At 48.5% G+C, this 23,232-nt stretch overlaps 1 protein-coding gene across 1 annotated transcript in view; it reads left to right on the top strand.

Annotated features, from left to right (window-relative positions):
* LOC144941658 (phospholysine phosphohistidine inorganic pyrophosphate phosphatase-like) overlaps nt 1-21,018 on the top strand; it is a 34,367-nt gene extending 13,349 nt beyond the window's left edge. The window contains exons 2-7 of the mRNA XM_078868016.1: nt 6,869-7,056; nt 12,579-12,732; nt 15,364-15,427; nt 18,213-18,305; nt 18,702-18,793; nt 19,540-21,018. Of these exons, the coding sequence (XP_078724142.1) occupies nt 6,869-7,056; nt 12,579-12,732; nt 15,364-15,427; nt 18,213-18,305; nt 18,702-18,793; nt 19,540-19,639 (691 nt within the window). The 3' untranslated portion in view covers nt 19,640-21,018. The remainder of the gene's footprint in view (nt 1-6,868; nt 7,057-12,578; nt 12,733-15,363; nt 15,428-18,212; nt 18,306-18,701; nt 18,794-19,539) is intronic.
* Nucleotides 21,019-23,232: the final 2,214 nt, after the last annotated feature.

The following is a 23,232-nucleotide window of genomic DNA, read 5'->3' as shown; positions in this document are numbered from 1 at the left end:
TCCTCGCTGCTCCCGCTTCCCCGGGGTCGGTCACCGCTGGCCGACGGTGCCCAACCTTTCTCTATGTATGTGGCGATCTCGCCACTCTCTCACCCTCCGCCCTACGTGGCCTTTCTCTATCCCAGTCCCCGACAACTCCCCTTCCTCTTCCGGTTTCTCCCCTTTTAGACTTGAACCCTCTCCCCCACGTGACGTAACTCCTCCCCCCATGACGTCACATCCGGAAGGTCGTTTAAAGCTTGCATTACACCACCCTCCCGCGTAGAGAAAATCCAGCCGACCTCGGCTGAACAACAACTCCAACAAGTAATGCGAGCGAACACGACCGAACACGTTAAAGGACACGAAGCATACAATAATATAACAGTAAGAACAAGAACACAACACAACAGTCAACGAAATGTGAGGGATTTTGAGCGGGTGCAGGTCGCCGGCCCGTCCCGGACGGTCGGCGGCCCTCCCGCCGAGCGGGAACGTGACAGGGTTTTAGGAGCGACAGGATAAAGTTCATCTGTCGCTATTGGAGGCCCGCCAACGTCCCGGTCCCGTATTCCCGAAGGCCCAGCGTCAGAGGTGTCCCGCAATCGCGTCTGCGGCGGGGTCGGAAGGGCTGCGGGTCTCAGAGTTTTCGCAGCCGTAGTAGGCACACCCCGAGCAGAGCCTCCTCTCTCCTGCGGCGTCACGGCCGGCTTGTTTGTAAAAGGCACGACAGGCGCTCTTGCAAGGTCAACAGGCACAGGCAAGGGCGAGTCGGCAGCAACAGACCCCGGCAAGGCAACATCAGGAGATGACGCATCAGGTCGAGGGGCCACGTATGGTTTCAAGCGAGATGTGTGAACGAATCAACGCCGAGATCCAAACCGAACACGCGCCGACTGTGGGTTGGGAACCTCGATGAGGCGAACCGGCCCTTGCCATGGTTTATGTAATTTAGGAGAGGTACCTGGCCGCACTTGTGGGCAATGGAGCCAGGCCAGGCCCCCCACTTTCCAGGGGCACTCCCCCTTAGAGCGTCGAGCACACCGCTCGTTCCGGGCCTGGGCTTTGGCCGTAGCCATGCGGGCCCCTTACCGCGCCACAGTAACACGGCGAACGGTGTCCTGAATATAATCAGGAAGAGGCTTAACAGGTCCCCTCACTCCAGTTCCCAACTGTACATTAATCGGCAGCACGTTTTCACGACCGTACATAAGAAAAAACGGCGAATATCCTGTAGCCGCATGCGGCGTCATCCGGTACGCTGAAAGTACCCCAGGGATATGCAAATCCCAATTTGATTGTTTTTCACTCACCGTGTGACACAACATGGCGGACAAGGTCCGATTTAGCCGTTCAACTATACCATCCGTTTGTGGGTGGTAGGGAGATGTCCGTATTTTCTTAGTTCCGAGAGCCGCACACACTTCCCCCAGCAATTTAGAAGAAAAATTTTGGCCCTGATCCGTGAGGAGCCTCTCCGGCGTCCCCTTGTCCATAACGTACCCAAATAGAAAGGCGTCTGTAATGGACGCCGCTGACTGGTCGGGCAAGGGCCAGGCCATCGGCCAGCGGGAGAGGTACTCCACGCCAACTAGCAAGTATTTATTTCCTTTAGCGGATGGCGGAAAGGGTCCCAAAATATCTAACGCCACCAATTCATTAACTCGAGACACCTGAATAGACTGTATCGGCGGCACATATGGATGTTTAGGTGGCTTCCGGCGGGCACAATCGGGACATGCGCGTACGTGACCGACGACGTCTGTCGTCATGCCGTACCAATAGTAATCTCGCTGCAGCGTCAATAGGGTCTTCTGCACCCCCAGATGTAAAAGCGTGTCGCAATGCAGAGTCCTAATCAATTTGTACCGCAAAGATGCCGGTACAACCAGACGCCAGCGTTCCTGTATCCCTTCCCTCCACATCAGCAGACCATCACGGAGAGCGGTTTCCGGCACACCCCCCGTACCCGGTCCCCCACCCTCCTTCACAGGCCGCTTACGTAACGTCACCAATGAATTGTCCAACATTTGTTCCCGAATCCACACAGACCTCGGGAGATGCAAAATCCCATCAGCCGGTCCCCCATCAGCCGGCCCCGGCTCATTCGGAGCTTCAGGCACTTCGACCGCCAGCGCGACAGGCTGAGGGGGGTGCTGAATCGGGCCACATCTGTGCGTTCCAGACGCGCATGCGCAAGGGGTTCGCTGTGGCAACCTGGAAAGCGCGTCCGCATTGGCGTGACGCACCCCCTTCCGATGGTGAATTTGGAAGGAAAATTCTTGCAGCGTGTCCAACCACCGCGCCAGCTGGCCGGATGGCTGGTCCATCTTAAGAGCATACTGCAAGGCCGCATGATCCGTGCGTACAATAAACGAACGACCATACAGATACGGTCGAAATTGGCGGAGAAAAAAAACAATAGCCAACAGTTCCCTGCGAGTGACGCAGTAGCGGGTTTCCGCGGGAGACAAAACCCGGCTACCGTACGCCACCACGCGTTCCACACCACCTTTGGACTGAGACAACACCGCCCCAATGCCCGTGTCGCTCGCGTCCGTATCCAGAATGAAAGGATGTTCAAAATCTGGATAATCCAACGTCGGCGCCGTAGCCAATAGATCGCGCAGGCCCAGAAATGCCGCCTCTTCTGGCGGTCCCCAAGCAAATTTGCGTCCTTTACCCGTAAGGAGGTGCAAGGGCCTCGCGATCGTCGCAAAATTCGGAACAAACCTCCGATAATATGAGGCAAACCCCAAAAACCGACGCACATCCCCCACCGTGGCCGGGGTTGGCCAGTCACGGACGCACACTGTTTTTTCCGGATCCGTGGCCACCCCGTCCGCACTAACGATGTGCCCCAAGTAACGCACGGAGTGTTGCAGTAGGTGACATTTCTTAGGCTTAAATTTCAAATTAGCGGAACGCATCCTGGTGAACACAGCCTCCAACCGCAGTAAATGCTCGTCAAATGTGCGGCTGAAGACGATAATATCGTCTAAATATATCAGACATGTCTCCCACTGCAACCCCGTTAATACCAACTCCATCAACCTTTGAAAAGTGGCAGGGGCCGCATTCAACCCCATCGGAAGACAGTTAAATTGGAATAACCCCTGCGGCGTATGGAAAGCAGTCTTCTCCCGCGAGGACTCGTCAAGGGGAAGCTGCCAGAAGCCCGAAGAGAGATCCAGCGTTGAAAAGAACTTTGCCCCCGACAAGGCATCGAGAGAGTCGTCCATACGCGGCAGGGGGTACGCATCTGCCACCGACACTTTATTTAATTTGCGGAAATCTACACAAAATCGCAATTTGCCGTCCTTCTTAACCAAAACAACAGGCGCGCCCCATGGGCTGTTAGATGGAGATATTATGTCCGCAGCCAACATGTCATCCACTGCCCCTCCAACGTGCTCTCACTCAGCCGGACTCATCCGATGCGAGTTTAACCGAATAGGGGCATCGTCCCCTGTGTCAATATGATGGTAAAGCAACGAGGTGCGTCCCAAGTCCAAATCGTCGGAGCTAAACACATCAGAATAACTCAATAATAATTTACGAATCGCACAACGTTGTTCCCCGGAAAGGGCAGAATTCTCCCCACACAATTCGGCAATCCAGCGATTATCTGCAGCCTCAGGGCCTGAAACACCACCAACCATAACCTGGCTGGCCAGATAATCATGAGCCGTAAACGCAGTAGTGGCATGTGCCACAACCGTACCAGCCGGTACACACACACTTTCGGTACTTGCGTTAAGCACCTGCAAAAATGGCTGCTGGTCCGGCCGGACAATAGTTTGCGCCCCAACGAGCGCCGATCCGCCCGTGATGGTGGCGGACGGCGACAACAAAACCCCAATAGCTCCTTGACGACCAGGCACAGGCTTCCGATATCGCAAGGGAATGAGCATCTGTGAGCCTGGTGGAATATCAACAGATACTTCGGACAGCGCCTGCACCTGGGCGACAGGAGCAGGTCGCCCCCAGGGCGACGGCAGAAATGTAATTTTACGCCCCTCCGGTAATTCAATGCAGTTTTCATTAATTCTAATTAGAATGGGCATCTTGGCCAGAAAATCAGTTCCCAACAAACAAGGAACCGCAAGGGACCTCGAAATTAACACGATTCCCGAGGCCGACACTCCCCCGATAGATATTTTAGCGTCCACCTGGCCCACAATGCCCATGCTACCCCCGTTTGCAGCGACGCAGGAAGCGTAAGCCGGACTCACGGCCTCTGGTGGGATGTTCAACAGATGGAATATTACATCTGATATAATGGTCGCGGACGCTCCGGAATCCACCAAAATACGTACGTCCACCCCTTGTATTGACCCAGGTACAGTGGACGAACCGGTAGCGGCCGCGACAACCCGCCGAGCCAACTTACGCCACTGCGTTACCGAGCGACATGGCCCAGTCAATGGCCTCCCATTATTAACAACACCCGGATCGCATGACAACGGTGATGAGTGAGGTGTCAAGCCTTGCCGGGTGTCTGGTGCGCACCGACTTGCCTGTGCTGGAGGATCCTTCCGTGGTGCGTCCGCTGTCGAGGCCTCCTGCTGGGGCGGACCTGGGACGCGGGCCCAGCAGTCCCTGGCGTAATGGCCCTTACGCCCGCAGCGGAAGCAGTCGACGTCGTTGCGCCGCGCCGCGGGCACCCCGTCCCGACGCGGCCGCGTCGGCGGCGCAGCCTGCGGCCCCGGCCCACTGCGGACCGGCCACGGAGCAGAGGCGGCTGACAGCTCCTGCGGGCCCCTCTCGTCAGGCACATACACCGCCTTTGTGGGATCCCAACCCACGGCTCCTCCTGCGACGATGGGCCCCCCCGTCCACGCCGTGACTTGTTTCCACCGGCGCACGTTAAACTGGGCACCCAGACATTTAGCCGCAGCCCGGGATGTCAGCTTTTCATGGCCACACACCGGCATAGGAATGCCCAGATCCCGGGACAGCTCGAGCATCTTACCCAAGATGAGAGGTTCCAGCAGGTCAGGCTCCGTCTCCGGGTATGCGGCCATAGCCAGCTCCAGTACCGCACCCCTATATGCCACCGGCGACTCCTCGGGTGCTCGCTGTCGTTGAACAAACCGGCGATGAGCATCATCCGGCGGCTCGTAAGCATCTGCCATTTCGTCGAACACTCCTCTCAATGTTTTCTTCTTCGCGGCCTTTATAGAGCGAAAGAATCTGACCGACTCGTCATCGAGAAGAGTCGGCAGAACTTCCAATGCCTCAGCGTCAGTCCACCTTGCAGAGCGTACCGCCGCCAAAAATCTGCAGGCAAAAGCACTCCAATCGCCCCCGATGGAGAATTCTTTAACAGTTGTAAGATGCCGACTGCGACTCCTTGGCGCGCCGTCTTCAGCCGATGAATCATCTGGTGGCATGTTCAACATGGCGTCGCATCGTGGCGTGGTCAAGATGGCGGCCTCTCGCCACGGAGAGCGCAAAATGGCGGCTTCCCGCCTTTCTTCGCCTGCCACGCCCAAGATGGCGTCTTCGTGCCGCGTGGCCGATAGCGTCGACAGCGAAGGCAGAGCGGCGACCTGCGGACCACCATCGGCTCTCCCCGACGCCGTCCTCGGCGTGACGAGCTCACACAACTGCGCCAGTACGTTTTTCAGTGTCTCAAGCTGCTCCGCCATCTGTCCCCATCGTAAATCCGCGGCATTTGGTGCAGACGGGTCCGCCGACGCGGCGACATCTTGGACCCCCGGCTCTGCGCTCGTTCCAGCACGGATCTCCTCCTCCATCGTAGTCAGGTCCCCCGCTGGAGGAAGGTCGTCGTTGTCGGATGATGAAGCAGATGCTGGCGACGGAATATTCTTTTTTCTTAGTTGTTTTGCCATGCCGTTACACTTCAGACACCAGTGTAATAAAGGACTCGACCGCTTGTATCTGTCTCCGTGTCCTTTATTTGGGTTCGTATACTTTTCCCACACGGCTCTCCCCTTGAGACTCTCCGCTTGGCAGCCCAAGGCTGCTGTCGCTCTCGTAGCCTCCTTCTATCTCGTAGCAGTCCCGCTGCTGAACCCTTCGTGCAGATTCCCGCTGCCGATCTTCCCTTGCAGACCCCCGGCTGCTCTCTGCAGCCTCCTCGCTGCTCCCGCTTCCCCGGGGTCGGTCACCGCTGGCCGACGGTGCCCAACCTTTCTCTATGTATGTGGCGATCTCGCCACTCTCTCACCCTCCGCCCTACGTGGCCTTTCTCTATCCCAGTCCCCGACAACTCCCCTTCCTCTTCCGGTTTCTCCCCTTTTAGACTTGAACCCTCTTCCCCACGTGACGTAACTCCTCCCCCCATGACGTCACATCCGTAAGGTCGTTTACGCCCGCATTACAATATGTAAAGACTTAGTTGAACCAACAACTGGGTTCGGGTACATTTTTGTGTGCAGTATATCGTGCTCATCTTAAAATTAGCATTTGCCTATTATCATCATGGTGTTGAGATGTTAACTCCCTCGCCTGGCATGCAGGAGGTCATGGGTTTGATCCCGACCCTGACGCCTGCTGTATATTTGGAGTTTGCATGTTCTGCCTGTGGTCGCTTGGGTTTTTCTGCAGATCCAGTATTTCCCTCAACATTTAGAAACATGCATTTAAAATATTTGGCTGCTATAAATTTACACGTGATAAGCCACTTCATTGAGCTTTCATTTGTGGCCAGTCCGCTTCTGAAAAAGAGCTGTATAGCTCAGTGGGCCTTACCTGGTAAAATAAAATCGAATAGTTGAATATAGTGTAAAAAAAAAACCCCACGATTGTGTTGTATCTCTTGAGATGAAAACCTTGTTAAATATCACGCACAAGTGCATAATGTGGCCTGGCTGGCTTACCAAGACCCCCCCCTCCCCCCGGCGGCTCGGCTGTCTCACAGGATTAAGCAGTCGGGTTTGAAGCTGCGCTTCTGCACCAACGAGACGCAGGCGACGCGGGAGGGGCTGGCGCTCAAGCTGCAACGCCTGGGCTTCGCCGTGGACGCCGGCGAGATCGTGGCGCCCGCTCCCGCCGCCCGCCAGTTGCTCCAGCAGAGGGGCCTGCGTCCGCACCTGCTGCTGCATCGTGGTACGGGGAGTGGGAGGGTGGGGGGCCCGCGTGGTTCACGTGGGTCACAGCTCACGTCCATCGCAAAGTCCCAAAAAAAGTGTTTGCGCGTTGCGTTCAGGTTTGGGCCCGGCTGGAACCGCGGTGGATAAATTCCCCGATTCCTACTGCGCAGTGTGTGATGAGGGTAAATTGTGATTTTTGGTGATGCATTGCGGCATTGTTCCTTCCAGCAGCAGGCTGTAATGATGGCATTCTGTTATATTTGCGCGTATTGCGGCAATATCATCGGTAGATAAATGCCAATGCCGAGGTCTGGCCTGCCACGAGAGGGCTTTAAAAGAGAGGTCTTGTATGCTTGGTTCTTTCGGCAAAGTGACGTAGAAGGGAAATAATGATAAAATCCCTTCTACGTGACTTTACCGAAAGAACCAAGAATATGAATCCCTGCAGTCACGAAAGCTTTAAATCGAGAGTTCTCTTGTAGTTATTATATTCTTCCATTGAAGGAGAATAGATTGCAGTGGTTTAATGTAAGGTCCGTAGTTTGGGTTGAATGGCCACAATCACACGACTGTGGCCTGTCTTTCAATTGTCATTTATAAAGGAGATGTGCGCATCGGCCTGTGGATGTTGTGATGCAGAATCAGAATATTTATTTATACCGGAGGAATCCGATGAGCTCTAAAGCTATTTTTCACGGACGTCCAGTAGGGGCATGGGCAGAGGCGTAGCTAGGGGGAGGGGGGGTAGGGGGGTACACGTGTCCCCGGGCGCCAAGGTAAAGGGGCGCCAAAATTAGGCTTACAACGTTACATTATAACTTATTGCGGCGGGCGCGGCAGCCTGAAACTACTGCACAAATCTACACCTCAACCTAAAAGTTTATATATCCCGCCACACACAGCCTACATGTCACGTAATTACATTTTGGTATGTGATTAAACGGGGGGGGGCGCCAATTTTATAGTTCGTCCCCGGGCGCAAAATATCCTAGCTACGCCACTGGGCACGGGGTAGGAACGGCAAAACAACAAACAGTACAAAACACGATAGGAGTGCAAAGTACAAGAAAGGTAAACAAATCAGCCAAAAGCATACATATAATAAATAACCATCCCCATCGCACCAGTGTCTACGACCAAATGAAGTAATTATTGATTTGAGGCTTTCGTGACTGCAGGCATCCATACTCTTTGGTGCTTTCGGTAAAGTCACGTGGGTATATTTTATTTTGTACCTACGTGACTTTAACGAAAGATCCAAAGAGTATGACGGAATTATGTTTGCGAGATGGGTGTAACCTGCCAGTAGGTGGGAGGGTGGAAATGTTGCTGTGATGTTTTACCCAATTTAGGTGATCTGTGAATATTGTTTTGAATTTGTAACTGTCACACACGGCCTGCATTCTGTACGTGGGAAGAGCAGGCTCTTAATGGTGAACAGAATATAGCTGCAGACCTATGTGTTTCACACGCCGTGGAACGTGTTGCTATATGAGAAGCAGGGAATGTACCTGCTACTAATGTAGTTGTCATTTCACAACTCGGCAGTGTAATTGCGTGTTTGCCATGCCATGAGTTGTACCCGTTGTCTTGCTTTTTCAATATAAACCTTGTGACGAACATATTTTAAATTGGTTATGCAACACGTGTATGAATTTCAATAAGCTAAGCATCTCCAATTAGCACGGTTGGCTATGCAAGAAGTTCAACATACATTCATACAAAGAGCCATAGCTTGTCAAAAAAGAGACATCACATGGAATACAACAGGATAGGGTACACAGTAATAAGTATAACCCGTAAAAACAAAGTTTTTCGCTATAAATCCTTTATATGCGTGGCAGCGAACTTAATATAAAGGATTTAAAAATATATTCGCCTGTGGAGGACGCGGGGATCGATCCCGCGACCTTTGGCATGGGAAGCGAGGGCGCTACCAACTGCGCTACTCCGCAACGGCCTGTGGAGGGGTTACGCTCTGGGCTCTTACACTCTGACGTTCAGCCAAAGCCATGAATGCGTTCTATTTGAATATATGTAAAATAAATTTTTTTTGCCTAAAAAGTGTAAAATTTTGGGAATTTTTTTTCACGAACAATAATTGTCTGGCACAACGAGTCTGTGTGGAAAATGTCAGCTCGATTGGATCACGGGAAGTGGGTTAAACAACGACCGAAAGATTTGCACGGTCCTAAGCAAGCAAGCACGCAAGCAAGCAAGCACGCAAACTTAATATAAAGGATTTAAAAAGGGAAGGCTTTAACTATGATCAGCAAGAAGAAATCCATTTCAATTTTAAAGAGCAGCAGTGGAGTGACTTCCACTTGTTCACAGATTTATTATCAGTACTACTGTGCAGGAGCAAGTAGATATTTATTTGGAGTTGTGTAGACGTTTGCGGTACCCGTAGAATAATTCTGCTGTGCATAGTACAGGTTTGGTCCAATCAGAAGCCATTATCATTCCTCGAACTATGTTGCCGTAAGCATTGATAATTTCTGCCGGATATGGATGCTAGCTCCTCCCTCCTGCCTGTCCCTCTTCATTCAGTGATAAGTCTTCCATGCGACAGCAACGCTAATCACTGTGATGGAAAGAAGAAAACATATCTCAACACATTCCTCAATTACGATCCTATGTTATATTTATGTAGTGCCTTTATCCAACGCGATGAGGGTAGCTGAAGGTGATGCGGTGAATCGGGATGGGGTATGGGGAGGGAGGTTTAGAGGGTACCGGAATTATGGTGGGTGCCTAGGGATGGAGCGAAGGATGGGCGAGGGAGAAGAGGTGAGGGTCTTGAAGGAGGAGCGGAAACGAGACGGGGGGAGTGTGCTGCTTGCTTCATGTAGAGGAGAAGTTTGTTTTGGTGCAAGGGGGCGAGTAGAGAAAAGGAGCGGAAACTAGTCCGGGAGGGTGATTGCAGCCTTAAGAGATAACGAAAATAAGAGACTACGTTTTGAGCAGTGCCCCTTCATCATAGCATATACATACAGAAGCCAGAGTGATACCGTGGATATTAAAAGTTGTAAACTGCACTTTATAGTGTGAAATAATGCCTTTTGATGACCAGTTTTTAAATTGTTGCTTCATGAGGACCGTGAGATTATTCAAATGGATTTAAGAGGTGATCAGTCCAAAACATTTTGACAACCAATGCTCTCGTTTATTAGTGAGTGGAACGGATTGGCTGAAATTTTACCGTATTCTCCACATTATATGATGAACGGAACTTTGTTACCCAGTGTAAATAAAGTTAAAACAGATCTCGATTTAAAGCTTTCGTGACTGCAGCGATTCATATTCTTGGTTCTTTCGGTAACGTCACGTAGAAGGGAAATAATAAAAATAAAACATAATATTACGTTTTATTTTTAAAGAAGGGAAATACATTTTTATAGAAGGGAAATAATAAAATAAGTCAAACATATTATGTTTTATTTTAAACGTAAGATTATGTTTTCTTTTTATAATAAAACACAATAGTATGTTTTATTTTTTTTATTTTAAAATTTCCCTTCTACGTGACTTTACCGAAAGAACCAATAAAGTTAAACAGATCTGGCCACAAAGACGAAGACACGTGCACTTGTCAGATTACAAGATGCACCCCCAACCTTTTCTTTAACATCTCATGGACAAAAAGTCCATCTTATAATTCTGAGAATACATTAAGTCTGGACCATAGCAATGTGACATTCTGGGTACACTGATGATGGTGGGATATACTCGGCTTGTCAACAAAAGTTGACGGGAGATTCCCTTACACTCACATCGTAGCATTGCATTATTTAAATGATGGTTCAAAGCAGCCTTGACTTCAAAGCAACTTTGACTTCAAAGCTCAATTTTAGATACACGAGCGGAAACTGTTTTTTAGTGTAGTTGTAATATACCAATTAATGATTGAGCCATACTTACGGATGTTCATATATGAGGTAAATGTGGCTTATTTAATGTTTTAATGACGTGAAAACAAGAAGTGGTGACCATCGATTACTGTACTGATGTGCCCCACGAAGAACGAAACCGGCCTACAGTTGTATCTTTGTTTTCATTGCTGCCTGTCGGTTGATTACATATTCTCAACTTATTGATGGTGAGCGAAGACAAATTGACTACGATGCAGTTCTTCTGCACTAGTGGTTTCCTGTTTAAGGCTGAGAGCGCTGTTTGCACACACGGTGCATGTTTTTGTGTCATCAAAACTCGATTGACTATAAAGGTGAACACACATTCACGTTGAGAATTAACACGATCCTTCGGAGTGGGCAGGTAGGAACTTGGTTGGACAGCACGGCGTTCAGGGGGGGGGGTGCATGGGTGAGTGGGCATGTTTCGCGGCGTAGCTCGGTGTTCGGTGGGGAGGTGCATGGGTGGGCGGAATTCCGGATATGCACGACAGAGACAGACACATAATCCCTGTGAGCAGTGTGGAACCTATTGTTCCTACCTGTATTATTTCAGTTAATAATCATAATTATATATATATTTTTTTATTTTGTGCAATGTTGACACTTGGTAAACTGAGTTATTATTAATAGAGGTGACTGGATGGTCCAGGGTATTGAGGCCTTTGTCAGAGGCTTGAACCAACATTGTTGAGAGCTTGGTTTTAGGTAAAACTGTTAAGTTTATTTTAATTTTATTGCAAGAGTTTCAGTACTGCCATTACATATAATAATTCGCGCTGCTGTGGAGAATATAAGTAGCAATAAACAAAGAGATGATGAATGCCTCCTTCCAGAGGTGTGGACTCGAGTCATGTGACTTGGACTCGAGTCAGACTCGAGTCATGAATTTGATGACTTGCGACTCGACTTGGACTTGCATAACAATGACTTTGTCCCACCTATGAGATGTGGACTCGAGTCATGTGACTTGGACTCGAGTCAGACTCGAGTCATGAATTTGATGACTTGCGACTCGACTTGGACTTGCATAACAATGACTTTGTCCCACCTCTGCCTCCTTCACATATCCATCTCTCCACGTAAAGAAAAGTATTTCTAACACAACCCCATCAGCCGCACAGCCTTCTGGGAGTGCATAATTCCAGCAGCATTGATTTCAAGATGTGCAAACTTTGGATTGGTTTCAACAGCAGAGCCAGACTTGCCTGAATCGATGCTGGTGAACTGTAGCTATTTTTATTTTACCAAGTAAGGCCCACTGGGCTATGTTGCTCTTTTTCAAAAGCGACCAAGCCACAAATGATTGCTCAACAAAGTGGCTTATCCCGTTTAAATTTGTAGCAGCCCAATACTCTGAACGCATGTTTCTAAATATGGAGAAAAATCATCCACGCGACCACGAGGAGAACAGGAAAACTCCAAATATACAAGCGTCAGGGTCGGGATCAAACCCACGATCTCCTGTATACCCAGTGGGGCAGTTAACATCTCACCACCGTGACGCCCACTGCCGATCTTACAGTCAAGATCCCCTCTGCTATCTCATGTCGGGTCCATAAAAAGACTTTGGCGCGTGAAGTAAAAAAAGTGGCGTTCGGGTCTCCCCCTCCGAATGTGCTCGCAGACGTGTTGCCGGAGTTTGACGGCCTGGACGTGAGCAATCCGAACTGTGTGGTGCTGGGCGATGCGGCCGAGTTCTTCACGTACGACCGCCTCAACGAGGCGTTCCGCGTCCTCATAGGCCTCGAAACGCCCGTGCTGCTCTCCCTGGGCAGGGGGTCAGTGTTGCACACGATTGCCTCTCCAGGCAATGCTCTCCTCAAACTGTCTGCGAGGCTTTCCATAACTTTTGTTTACTCGGGTGAAATTATAATTTTTCAAAAGGGTGGAATTTGTATTTGGACGTATTGGCGGTATACCCGGCGCAGCATGACACACCGGTCCTCATAAAGCAGTCGAAAATTTAAATTTGAATAAGCACATTTGTTTTTATCAATCTTGAATTGACCCTGTCACCAAGTTTGACGCGATTCAGACGTTTATTCAGCCGTTTATTCAGCCTACTGAGATTTGATTTAAAAAAGGTCAACATTGACCGTTGATTTGGTTCCATTGAATCCAGGAACCGTCCGACCAAGTCTCGGGCACGAGAAGTCAAATCTGCCTTTGGAACACGGAGCAGCCAATCGTCACCAGGCTGGGTGCTGCTATACGGCAACGGACTGTGAAGCTTCGTGTTCAGTCGCTCGTGATGTTCGTCTTCCGTCTGAATCGACGTCACGAGAACTGATTTTGACGCACCCTGCAAGATTTTCTGAGCGGGGTTACGAATAAATTATTATTGGGGAATTTTTTTAAATCTATATACTGCGCGCCACCGGTGTACCGCCAATACGTTAATTTGAAAGGACGCTTAAATACCGCAGCATGTCAAAGTGTGCCCTGTATGTGTGTATGTAGGTTGGACTTATTTCGCACTGTATGTAGCCAACCGTGCTAATCTGATCTCAATCACTCCAATGTCCAGCTGCAGTTATTTCTATGTTTTAGCCTGCGGAACACAGTGGCGCAGCGGCCAGCCTGCAAGTGGCATTGGTCTCTCAAGAGGGGGTGGGTGATGTTGACCTCGATACATTTTTCAAATTTGTCCAAAATTGGCACCCTGACTCCGGCACGCATGGCCTGCTCGATTTGACGACGTCACAGGATCTTGAATGCCCACTCTGATGCGGGTGGCGTGTTCATTTGTGTGTGGCTGCAGTATTACCCAGGGCAGCTGGGGGGCATGAACTGCGAACCTCTGTCTACAAGAAGTGGCAATCGCACTACCGCACGGCCGTGTCTTGAACGTAATTTGACAGAGCTAAACTATAATACTCGACAGTTGATTTGATGTAGTATTGATGTGTATTTGTTGCATTCTTTTTTTATTGTTTCATCCCCTGAAACGCAGTTGCTGTTCTGCTTCGATTTAGTTTTATTTTCCTCGAGGTATTACTACGTTTGATTGATTTGTCATTCGGGTTATTTCAGGTCACTTTTGCAAACGGCACACTATATCCTGGTCTCTTTGAGTTTGCAGCCAGTTAAAGACAACAAAAACGAATTAAGGTAAACTAAGGCCATGGGGACATCTGCAGCAAATGAGGTTTCTATATCTTGAGCTGATGTGAGATCTGGAGCTATGTTCACCTGCCATTTTAACTGTGCTCCCGATCACAAACGTACATGCAGCAGTGGCCATGCAAGTACGTTTTTTTTTTATCAATCCTTAACCGCTTCACATTCTCGTGCGCTTGTCAATTAATGCATTGATGAAATGCCTCTGGTCTTTTTGAATCGGTTAAGTTAGGGGTACTTTTATCAGGGAAAGAGCCTATTTTACACGTTTTGTTTTAAGCAGTTGGCGATTTTAAAATTCAGAATTTTGGATGATGACTGGCTCGCAGCAGTAAACTCTTGAAAATCGCATCAAAGGTTATCCTTTATGCTTTTTTATCATCTCTGCGTGTCACGCTTCATAAAAATTGTTAATTATATTGTCGGTTCGCAACGCAGTAACCTGATGTACATCGACGAGTGAAGCCAGTTGGCACACTGCTTGTTGGCATTCGTTTGAGTTTAAGAAACAAAAATTGGAATCCTGGGCTTGGTACGCCACTTAGTCATGGAACAGAATAATAGAAGTACATCCGCTGCTCGCCCAGTGACACGGAACGTTTTCCCGCCCCTGTGCTGCACCCTAAGTTACACACGAGGGAGTGAAAGGGAATAGTTTCATGTCATCAACACACACTGGCTTGCCATTATTATTTGCGACGCAGAGACCCTGTCTTGCCCGCCGTAAATGCCACTGTTTTGTTAGTGCAGCGTTGCTACTCCTTCGTTCCACCAGTTTATCATAGTTTGCGATTCCTTTGGCAGTTCAGGAATCGGGAGTCTGTCAGTACTTTTAAATCCAGCTTGACAATTGATTTTTATTCATTGACTTTTCCTGTAGTTTGATTGGATTTACCGATACTGCAAGTCAAATGTTTTTATATTATTGCCTTTCATTGTATTTCTTCATGCTATATATGTCGTGCACAACATTGTGCGTCCACAACCGACGTTAAGGCCTAGTTTGTCGTGTAATACTGCTTAAGGACCCTGTATTTGCTCGTCGTATTATTGATGTGTTTGTCTTTTGTTGTTACTGTGCTCGCGCAACCACGGATATCCATTGTTAAATAGCCAGAAAACTGGCTGAACGGGATTATCCGTGTAACATGAACTCAAATTGTGATTCATATTTAAACGTAATAGTGGCGGCAACAACAATCCCAACTGATATTGCAGTCATAAACAAAGGGAAATGCTGTTATGTAATATTAAATGGAGATATTGTGTGCCTTGTAATTAAACCACAGGAGATACTACAAGGAGACCGATGGGCTCAAGTTGGATGTTGGGGCTTACATGAAAGCATTAGAGGTGAGTTTTTTTGCTTATTGCAAATAACATTCCTGTGGAGGGAGTTGGTAGGAACGTTGGGTTGCTCGGTCAATGGCCATGGTCAACGGCGGCATGGTGTATTCCGCAAATATGGCCGACTGTGAGGGCGGGCACAAGCCGTCGTGAGTAGGTTAAACGTTGAGTTGTATAAGGGCACCACGGGGTGACCAGCCCCTCCCCACCCAGCAACACCCCTCACACCCCCCCATCCAGCCCCACCCTCCCCACCCAGCCCCTCCCCACCCAGCCCCTCCCCACCCTCCCCACCCAGCCCCTCCCCACCCTCCCCTCTCCACCCAGCCCCACCCCTCCCATTTTTGGATGCAGGACGGACGGACACAATAATCCCCTGTGGGTTGGTGTAACCAGGAGGTTCCTACCAGTATAAATACGTTGTATAGGCTGCGACGAAATGACATATTGGTAAAAGTCCAAAACTCTAAATTTTTACTTAAAACTTTCGTGACTGCAGGAATTCATATTCTTGGTTCTGTCGGTAAAGTCACGTAGATAGAAAATAAAAATAAATTAAAAGTAAATAAAAATTAAAGCAAAAAACGCTAATTTTCATTTATTTTTAATTTTAGTGTCTATCTGTGTGACTTTACCGAAAGAACCAAGAATATCCAAAACTCTATTTTTGTGATGAAAGTAGAATTGGATTTCGATTTGTTTGCACTGGGTTGGATTACATCACGGCAAACCAGAGGATTTCAGTCGATCGTAGACTTGCTGCGTGACGGATGAAGGATGTCGTCAGAAAATGGGAATTATTATAAAAGATCAAGCTCTGTATCTTTATTAGGGGTGGAGCGGTGGCGCAGGGGTTAGTGGACCGCGGCGCGAACCCAGTAACAACATGAGTTCGATCTCCAGCTACGACGAACATCCAATGCGAGTGAAATCTGAACCTGTCCTGAGTTCTGTCCTTCACCGACCCACACTGACTAGCATGGTGAAGTATGGTCAAACAACCTCCGTGACCGACATGCAGGAGTGGACGGACACAAGACGGCAATTGATTTCATCGGCAAAGTTTATATCACTAATACAGCGTCCAAATGTGACAGCACCTCACATTTGTGGTGAACGTGTGCACTGGGCTATTATGAAGAACAAGATTTTATTTATTTTGACTTGTTTTTGCATAGGGGAGGTATTGAGGGTCGACTGCGATAAGGGCAGAAAGGGAAGTGAGAAAGAGCATGAGGAAGGTACAGTGAGGACACTTGATGGAGAAGAAGGTCGCGTGCACAGGAGTAGGGGTGGGAGTTGGGTATGAAATGGTTAGGCAATGAATCGCGATAAATTTTGCTTTGAGCAAACTGGCTTGTGGTTATCACTTGTACTGTAAACATCTTCAGCACAAACTACTTCAGTCGCTCAATCGAAGACTGGTGTGCGGCCTTGCCTCCGAGATCAAAGCCGTATAACCCTTCACTGCCCCCAAACACAAAGGCGGATGAAGTCACCCACATCTCACAGTGGTGAGACGGTTCCTGCAGATCTTAGGCACCCCCTGCCGACCCCGTCCGTGCATCCTACGCAAATGCGTGGGCAGTGCTGGTTTAGATTAAAACAAACAAATGTATGATTCTCAAAAGACTAATCAACCCATGACATACTATGTACATTCGATGAGCGTTAAGAAGTTAAAGTTGGTGTTTGGAATGTCCTCCGTTGAATTCTTAGACATTGCTTGCCTGTACAGATCACCATACATCGATGGTGATTAACTGTGAGAGGCCCATTTTTGAAACTATTTTTTAGGGCCAAAAACGGCAGAGGCCCACCTTTGAGACTGTTTTTGGGCCCAAGGGTCAGTAATGTACATATATAATGTACGTTGTGTTTGTTCAATGGCGGAGCCAGGATTTTCAGGTAGGGGGGGCAACCCATCCAGCAATTCAAAATGATAGAAGTTGTTACTAAGGACTTGTCCCTTGCTTTTTATTCGACGCGTGTGCGGCGATGGCGCAGCCATCGATCGAGGGTCGAATTCGAACCGTGTGTGATCGGCATCGCGCTCGCTGCCTTCAGGGAAGTCGTGTACTGTATGCGCAACTGCGCACATTTCTATGAGTCACTTATAACTGCTTTGCCGTTACTTATTGCCAATTATGGACTCAGACTATTGTTTTACCATCTCAGAGTCCCTGGCACGTAATAATAATTTGCTACACAGTGGCAGTGGGGGTCGCAAAATGCCGATTTATTACTAATAAACCCCAATGATCCGATCGAAATTAGGGACTTCGATCAGATCATTGGGGGGGCATGTGCCACCCCACCCCCCACTGGCTCTGCCAGTGTGTGTGTTGATTAACTGTGAATAATCCAACTAATAATAGAGATCCATTGTAATTGATATGACTACATTGACCCCCCGCCTCCTCTGGGCTTCACATCTGATTGGCTCACAGTGATGACATCACATCTATCCCTCTATTTAAGACCGAAACAGGAGGATTTCTTCACAACTCTTACTGTCCGCCTGATGATGCTGGCTGTAATTACCGGCGAAACGTCATAGTGAAATTGTAAATGTTGTGGGTTTACTCTCCAACACACCGGTGTGCTGAAAAAGTAACTAATTGGCACGTTCTGTTTACGTGACAAACATTACTAATTGGCTGTGTCGAGTGCTGGCAGGTTTAACGACACATTTATATTTATGGGATCTGAACGTGGAGGCATGCGTGCTGTGGCCACGTGTGTTCACGTGGTGCGTCTGTGTGTGCGTGGTGTGCATCCTGTCTTCTAGTACGCGTGTGACGTAGAGGCGGAGGTGGTTGGAAAGCCCTCAAAAGCCTTCTTCATGGCAGCTGTGAATGACATGGGACTCACTCCCAGCCAGGTAAGGAAATCGGTTCCTTAGCACTTAGGCTTTCGCGACCAATATTACGATTCACAATTGATTTTCGGGGCAGATCGTGGAGGTAAAATGCGTGTCGTACGCCCTCCAGCTGCCTGATGATGCTGGTTGTGACTACCGGCGAAACGTTCGTGCCCAGTTTTTTTAACGTATGCGGATCGCTGTGGTGCTGAAGCAGTAATACATTGACACGTTTGTTCACGCGACAGCTTTACTAATTGGCTTTGTCGAGTGGAGGAGGGTGTACGAAACACACGTTTTACTTACGCGATCAATCACAAAACCGAAATGCTCCGATGGCAATGGCGCCCAGTTATTCGGATGCTGTGCGCGCCTATGCGGGCTTTGAGTATTGCATTCCTGCGTGCTCTGGTGCAGGTGCTGATGATTGGCGATGACATTGTGAATGATGTCGGAGGCGCTCAGCTGTGTGGCATCTCCGCTCTGCAGGTCCGCACGGGAAAGTTCATGTAAGTAACTGAAGGATGTGAGAGATTTAAAAAATAGCTTACTGCTTCGGGGAGTTCCAGCAGTCTTCATTCAGTAATATCCTAAAGGTCGTGACTGACTGATGTGTACTTTTCCTTGGATTTAATGGATGGTAATGCTTAGGTGACCAATGGCCCTCTGGGCCCATGGTTTTCTTGCTTCACTGCAATGGATGTTATCAAACTAAAATTGCTTCTCTGCTAATGTGTGCATGACTCATTTGAATAGATTTTTCTTTCAGTTGGTAGAACACAATGTTACCTGATTTAAAATGTGATTATAATGGCTCATTTGTATTTAATTAAGCCCTTTAGGGCACTGCAAAATTTGATGGATGAATCTGCAGTGGAACACTCGAGCACAATTTCATTTGTGGATTAAATACTTTGCAGCTGCGGCAGCCAACATTTCGGAGCTGTGCCATACTTGGCAGCACTCGTGTGCAATACTGAGTGTCACGTGACAGTCCTGCTAATGGGGGGCACCCGTACATATTATCCCAAAAGGTACAAACTTAAAAAAAATAATTCTTACATCACAAGTCCAAGGCAGCTGAAGTGATTACTGCTGGAATGAGTCTCCAGGGTCAGTAAGACGAGCCCCCCCCCCTCCCCCCTGGTGAATTTGTATCCGTGGAGTGAAATTCACCATTGGTTGGCCTGTGAAGGAGATGTGACTGTATATCGTTGCTGTGAGTTACATTTGTTTTTCACGCGTGTCCGTGCAGGCCTTCGGATGAGCATCATCCCAGCGTGAAGGCCAATGGCGTGGTGGACGACCTGGCGAACGCGGTGGACCTACTGCTGAGCGAGTGGAAGAAGTCATGAAGCCGATATGAGGATAATAAATATGAGGACAGAGAGAGGACACGCACCGTAGAAAAGAAAATAATAGGAGTGTGGCAAGCTACGATTAAGCGGGTGAACTGGGTTCACACGAGATAACGAGGGGTGGCCCGCAGATAATTTGAAATGATTCGCGAGCCGTGTTTGTGTCGCCGTGTCGCGTCGCCTGGGGCCACCCAACGAAACGTAGCTTTGAGTATTCGTGACAATTTAACGATCGCCACGGGCTCACCTCAATCCTCACCATCGGTAGTGATGAGGTGAGCATTGCCACGGCCCGTTCCCGCGAGGCCCGTGTGTCATCGCACAGTGTGGTATTACTGGGGTTTTGGTCTTTTTTTTTCTATTGAACATGAGCCGATTGCAATGCACGGGCGATAGGAAGACAACCACTAGGCCAGCTGCTCACGGGGTGAGGGGAGGCAAGAGCGATTGGGTTTACTGCCCACCTACTCGTGAAGAGGAAGCGATGGGGAACGTGGTATTTTTAGGCGTAGTGCGGTATTGCTGTTATTGCGACACCACTCCACGAACGCACCTTCCCTACCCGGCCCATGAGAAGCCACGGTCAGTCAGATGGGATGTCCGTGGATCAAGGGAAAAGTGGTCTGTGTTGGGGCGTGCTCGTTGTTGTGGTTTGAGCGTTAGCAGCACCACGCTTGGCCATGTGGCCAGAGTTTATATGACAAGTACGACTGTTTTTTGTTGGTCTGCCTCCGCACCTCCGATTAGCATGGTTGGCTATGTTTGATGCGAAAGAAGTTCAGCATACAGGGACTCCTCCATTTACCAACGAGTTCGGTTCCAGAGATATGTTCGTATGTCAAACTTTACTCCTGTCGATTCCAAACATGTTAAGTTGTATAATATTCTTTAGATGTAGATGCCACTGGTTCTGCAGATGTAGATGCCACCACCGCCATGTATTGCGCGGAGGTTGAACTTACGACTCTTGGTTCGAACAGCCAATTGGACATACGGACCAGGGTTGTTCGTATCTCTGAAAGTGCGCAAGTCGAATGTTGTAGGTAGAGGAGTCCCTGTAAGCACAAATCTACGTGAGGTGTTCTCTCATTTGTCTGGAACTTCATTTTATTCTCACTATATAAGGAATTATCCTATAGTTGGGACTTTTCTGTAAAAAAAATGGTCTTGATAGCAAAAGGAGGTTTTTCTGGGGTAATTTAAATGGGTAAGAATTACATTAATTGTGGCTGTGTCGTGTGTGGAGGTGTTCATTCAGCTGTGGATTGAAAACGGTGAATTATCGTAATTACAGAATGTATGATACCTGAAAGTGAATATTGGATACTCTGGTTTTTTCAGTAAAGTCACGTAGGTAAAAAATAAAACAAATAATTAAATCACGACGTTTTGGAAGCAACACAAGCAACCGTCATCAGGTGTTGACTGTTCCAGCAAAATCACTGAGCCGTCTCTGCTGGAGCAGTCAACACCTGATGACGGTTGCTTGTGTTGCTTCCGAAACGTCGTGATTTAATTTATTTGTTTTATTTTTCACCTACGTGACTTTACCGAAAAAACCAAAGAGTATGGATCCTTGCAGTCACAAAAACTTCAAATCTAGAATGAATATTGGATCTCACATCTTGCATTTTTTTTCTCCTTTCAAAACAACGCACGTATCGAATACATCTGATGAAGAAGGAATGTGCATCATACTTGAATTAATATGTAGAATTAACATATTGAAAATTGCACAGTAATACATTATATATATAACTAATGTAAGCATTTTTGACATTACATGTAAGATGTTTTAACCTAAATGAATTGTGCGAATGCCGTTGGCAGGGATATTGATTGAATTGCTCGCTCTTAAGTGCAGTTCTATTTACTTTGATGAATTACATGCACTAACTTGGTTAAATAAAAATGCTGGTATCTCCAGTATCCAAGATGCTCAGTGGGGTTTGAGTTTATTTCTCAGTGCTCCGACTGCATACGATTCACGAACAATCAGGCAAATTATTCCAACCCAAACAAAACTCGTCTTTGACTTTTCCCCATGAAGATCGTGTATGTGTTCAACCGTGCATGCTTTCCACAGGAGCATGTCTTTGAACGGGTTTTCCTGTGATGTTTGAGTTATTTTCTGAAAAAACAAACCACTGCCATGTTTACGTTTCAGACTTCATCAGAGCCTGTGCACTTTGTTAACTATCCGACTTTAAAAGAACCAACTTTCGACAAATGGTAATCACAACTTGATGAGCTCTAATATTGTCACCAGTAGACCCAGTCCGAACAGATGTAATTCGCTCTGGTCGCATATATCTGCGTGATCAAAGATGTCGCTCTGCTCAAATAAGCATGGAGTCGAGCTCTTGACTTGGCAACCCTGAGTCGGCAATTGGATATTCACAATTTCTAAATATATTCGCATCCACGCACCCGACGCTGCAGGCACACAGAGAGATACAGGGAGACGGAGTCAGAGACGGAGACACAGACACACAGGGAGTCCGAGACACAGGGAGACAGACACGGGGAGATACCCAGGGACACAAGGAGACAGGGAGTCAGAGATACGGGGAGACACAGACACACGGAGTAAGAGACACATGGAGACAGAAACACAGGGGAACACACAAACACAGGGAACACACATACACAGATCTGGGCCAAAACGTTTCTCAAGTTGGTGAACCAACTCCGCCCAATTTCCCTGCATGGGTGCAGATAAAATGTTGATACTGTTAGAAACATCCTGGTCACACCAGCCCACAGGGGATTATTGTGTCCGTCGTGCAGGGAGGGGCTGGGTGGGGCTGGGTGGGAGGGGTGGGGCTGGTCACCCCGTGGTGCCCTTATAAAACTCAACGTTTCACCTACTCACGCCGGCTTGTGCCCGCCCTCACAGTCGGCCATATTTGCGGAATACACCACGCCGCCGTTGACCCTGGCCATTGACCGAGCAACCCAACGTTCCTACCAGCTCCCTCCGCAGGAATGTGTTTGAATTGGACGCTGTTCCATGCGCATGCAGCAAACAGCTGTTCCCGGGCCTTCGCCATAGTCCTTCCATTCATTCTTGGTAGGCCAGGGTGACATTCTTGGTAGGCCAGGGTGACATTCCTAGAGAAGGGCTGACACGGTTGGGATCCCTTGTCCCGTAAAACAAAAAAACTGCCCCTAATTTTTGCACGGCTCATTGCTCCCCCACCCCCCAGTTGCGTTGGGATCAATCCCACTTCTGACACCCAATTGTCACGGCTCACACTTGCAGACCCCGTTGGGGGCCTTCACCAAATGGTATGGTCCAGGAGCAGTGGTTCTCACCCGGGGGCTCTGCTGTGGCAATGTCCCAGGGGGGTCCATGAGGTCATTTTATGTCATACCTGGCAAAATTGTTTGAATTTGCCAATGTAAAATAACTACGATAACATTTAAAATCTCGAACGATATAAAAGGCATTTCTAAACTCACTGATCGTAAACTGCATGGCTTCGCAAGGGGCCGTCCATAAATGACATCTCGCACCTGGGGGGGGTCAGACATTTGTGACGAGGGGGGGGGGGTGAGAAATGTGACGTCACATCAAAATGCGCAAT

Source organism: Lampetra fluviatilis, chromosome 25, assembly GCF_964198595.1.
Source record: "Lampetra fluviatilis chromosome 25, kcLamFluv1.1, whole genome shotgun sequence".
Lineage (NCBI taxonomy): Eukaryota > Metazoa > Chordata > Hyperoartia > Petromyzontiformes > Petromyzontidae > Lampetra > Lampetra fluviatilis.
The sequence above is the reverse complement of the archived record's forward strand: the minus strand, read 5'-3'. Positions and strand labels throughout refer to the sequence as shown.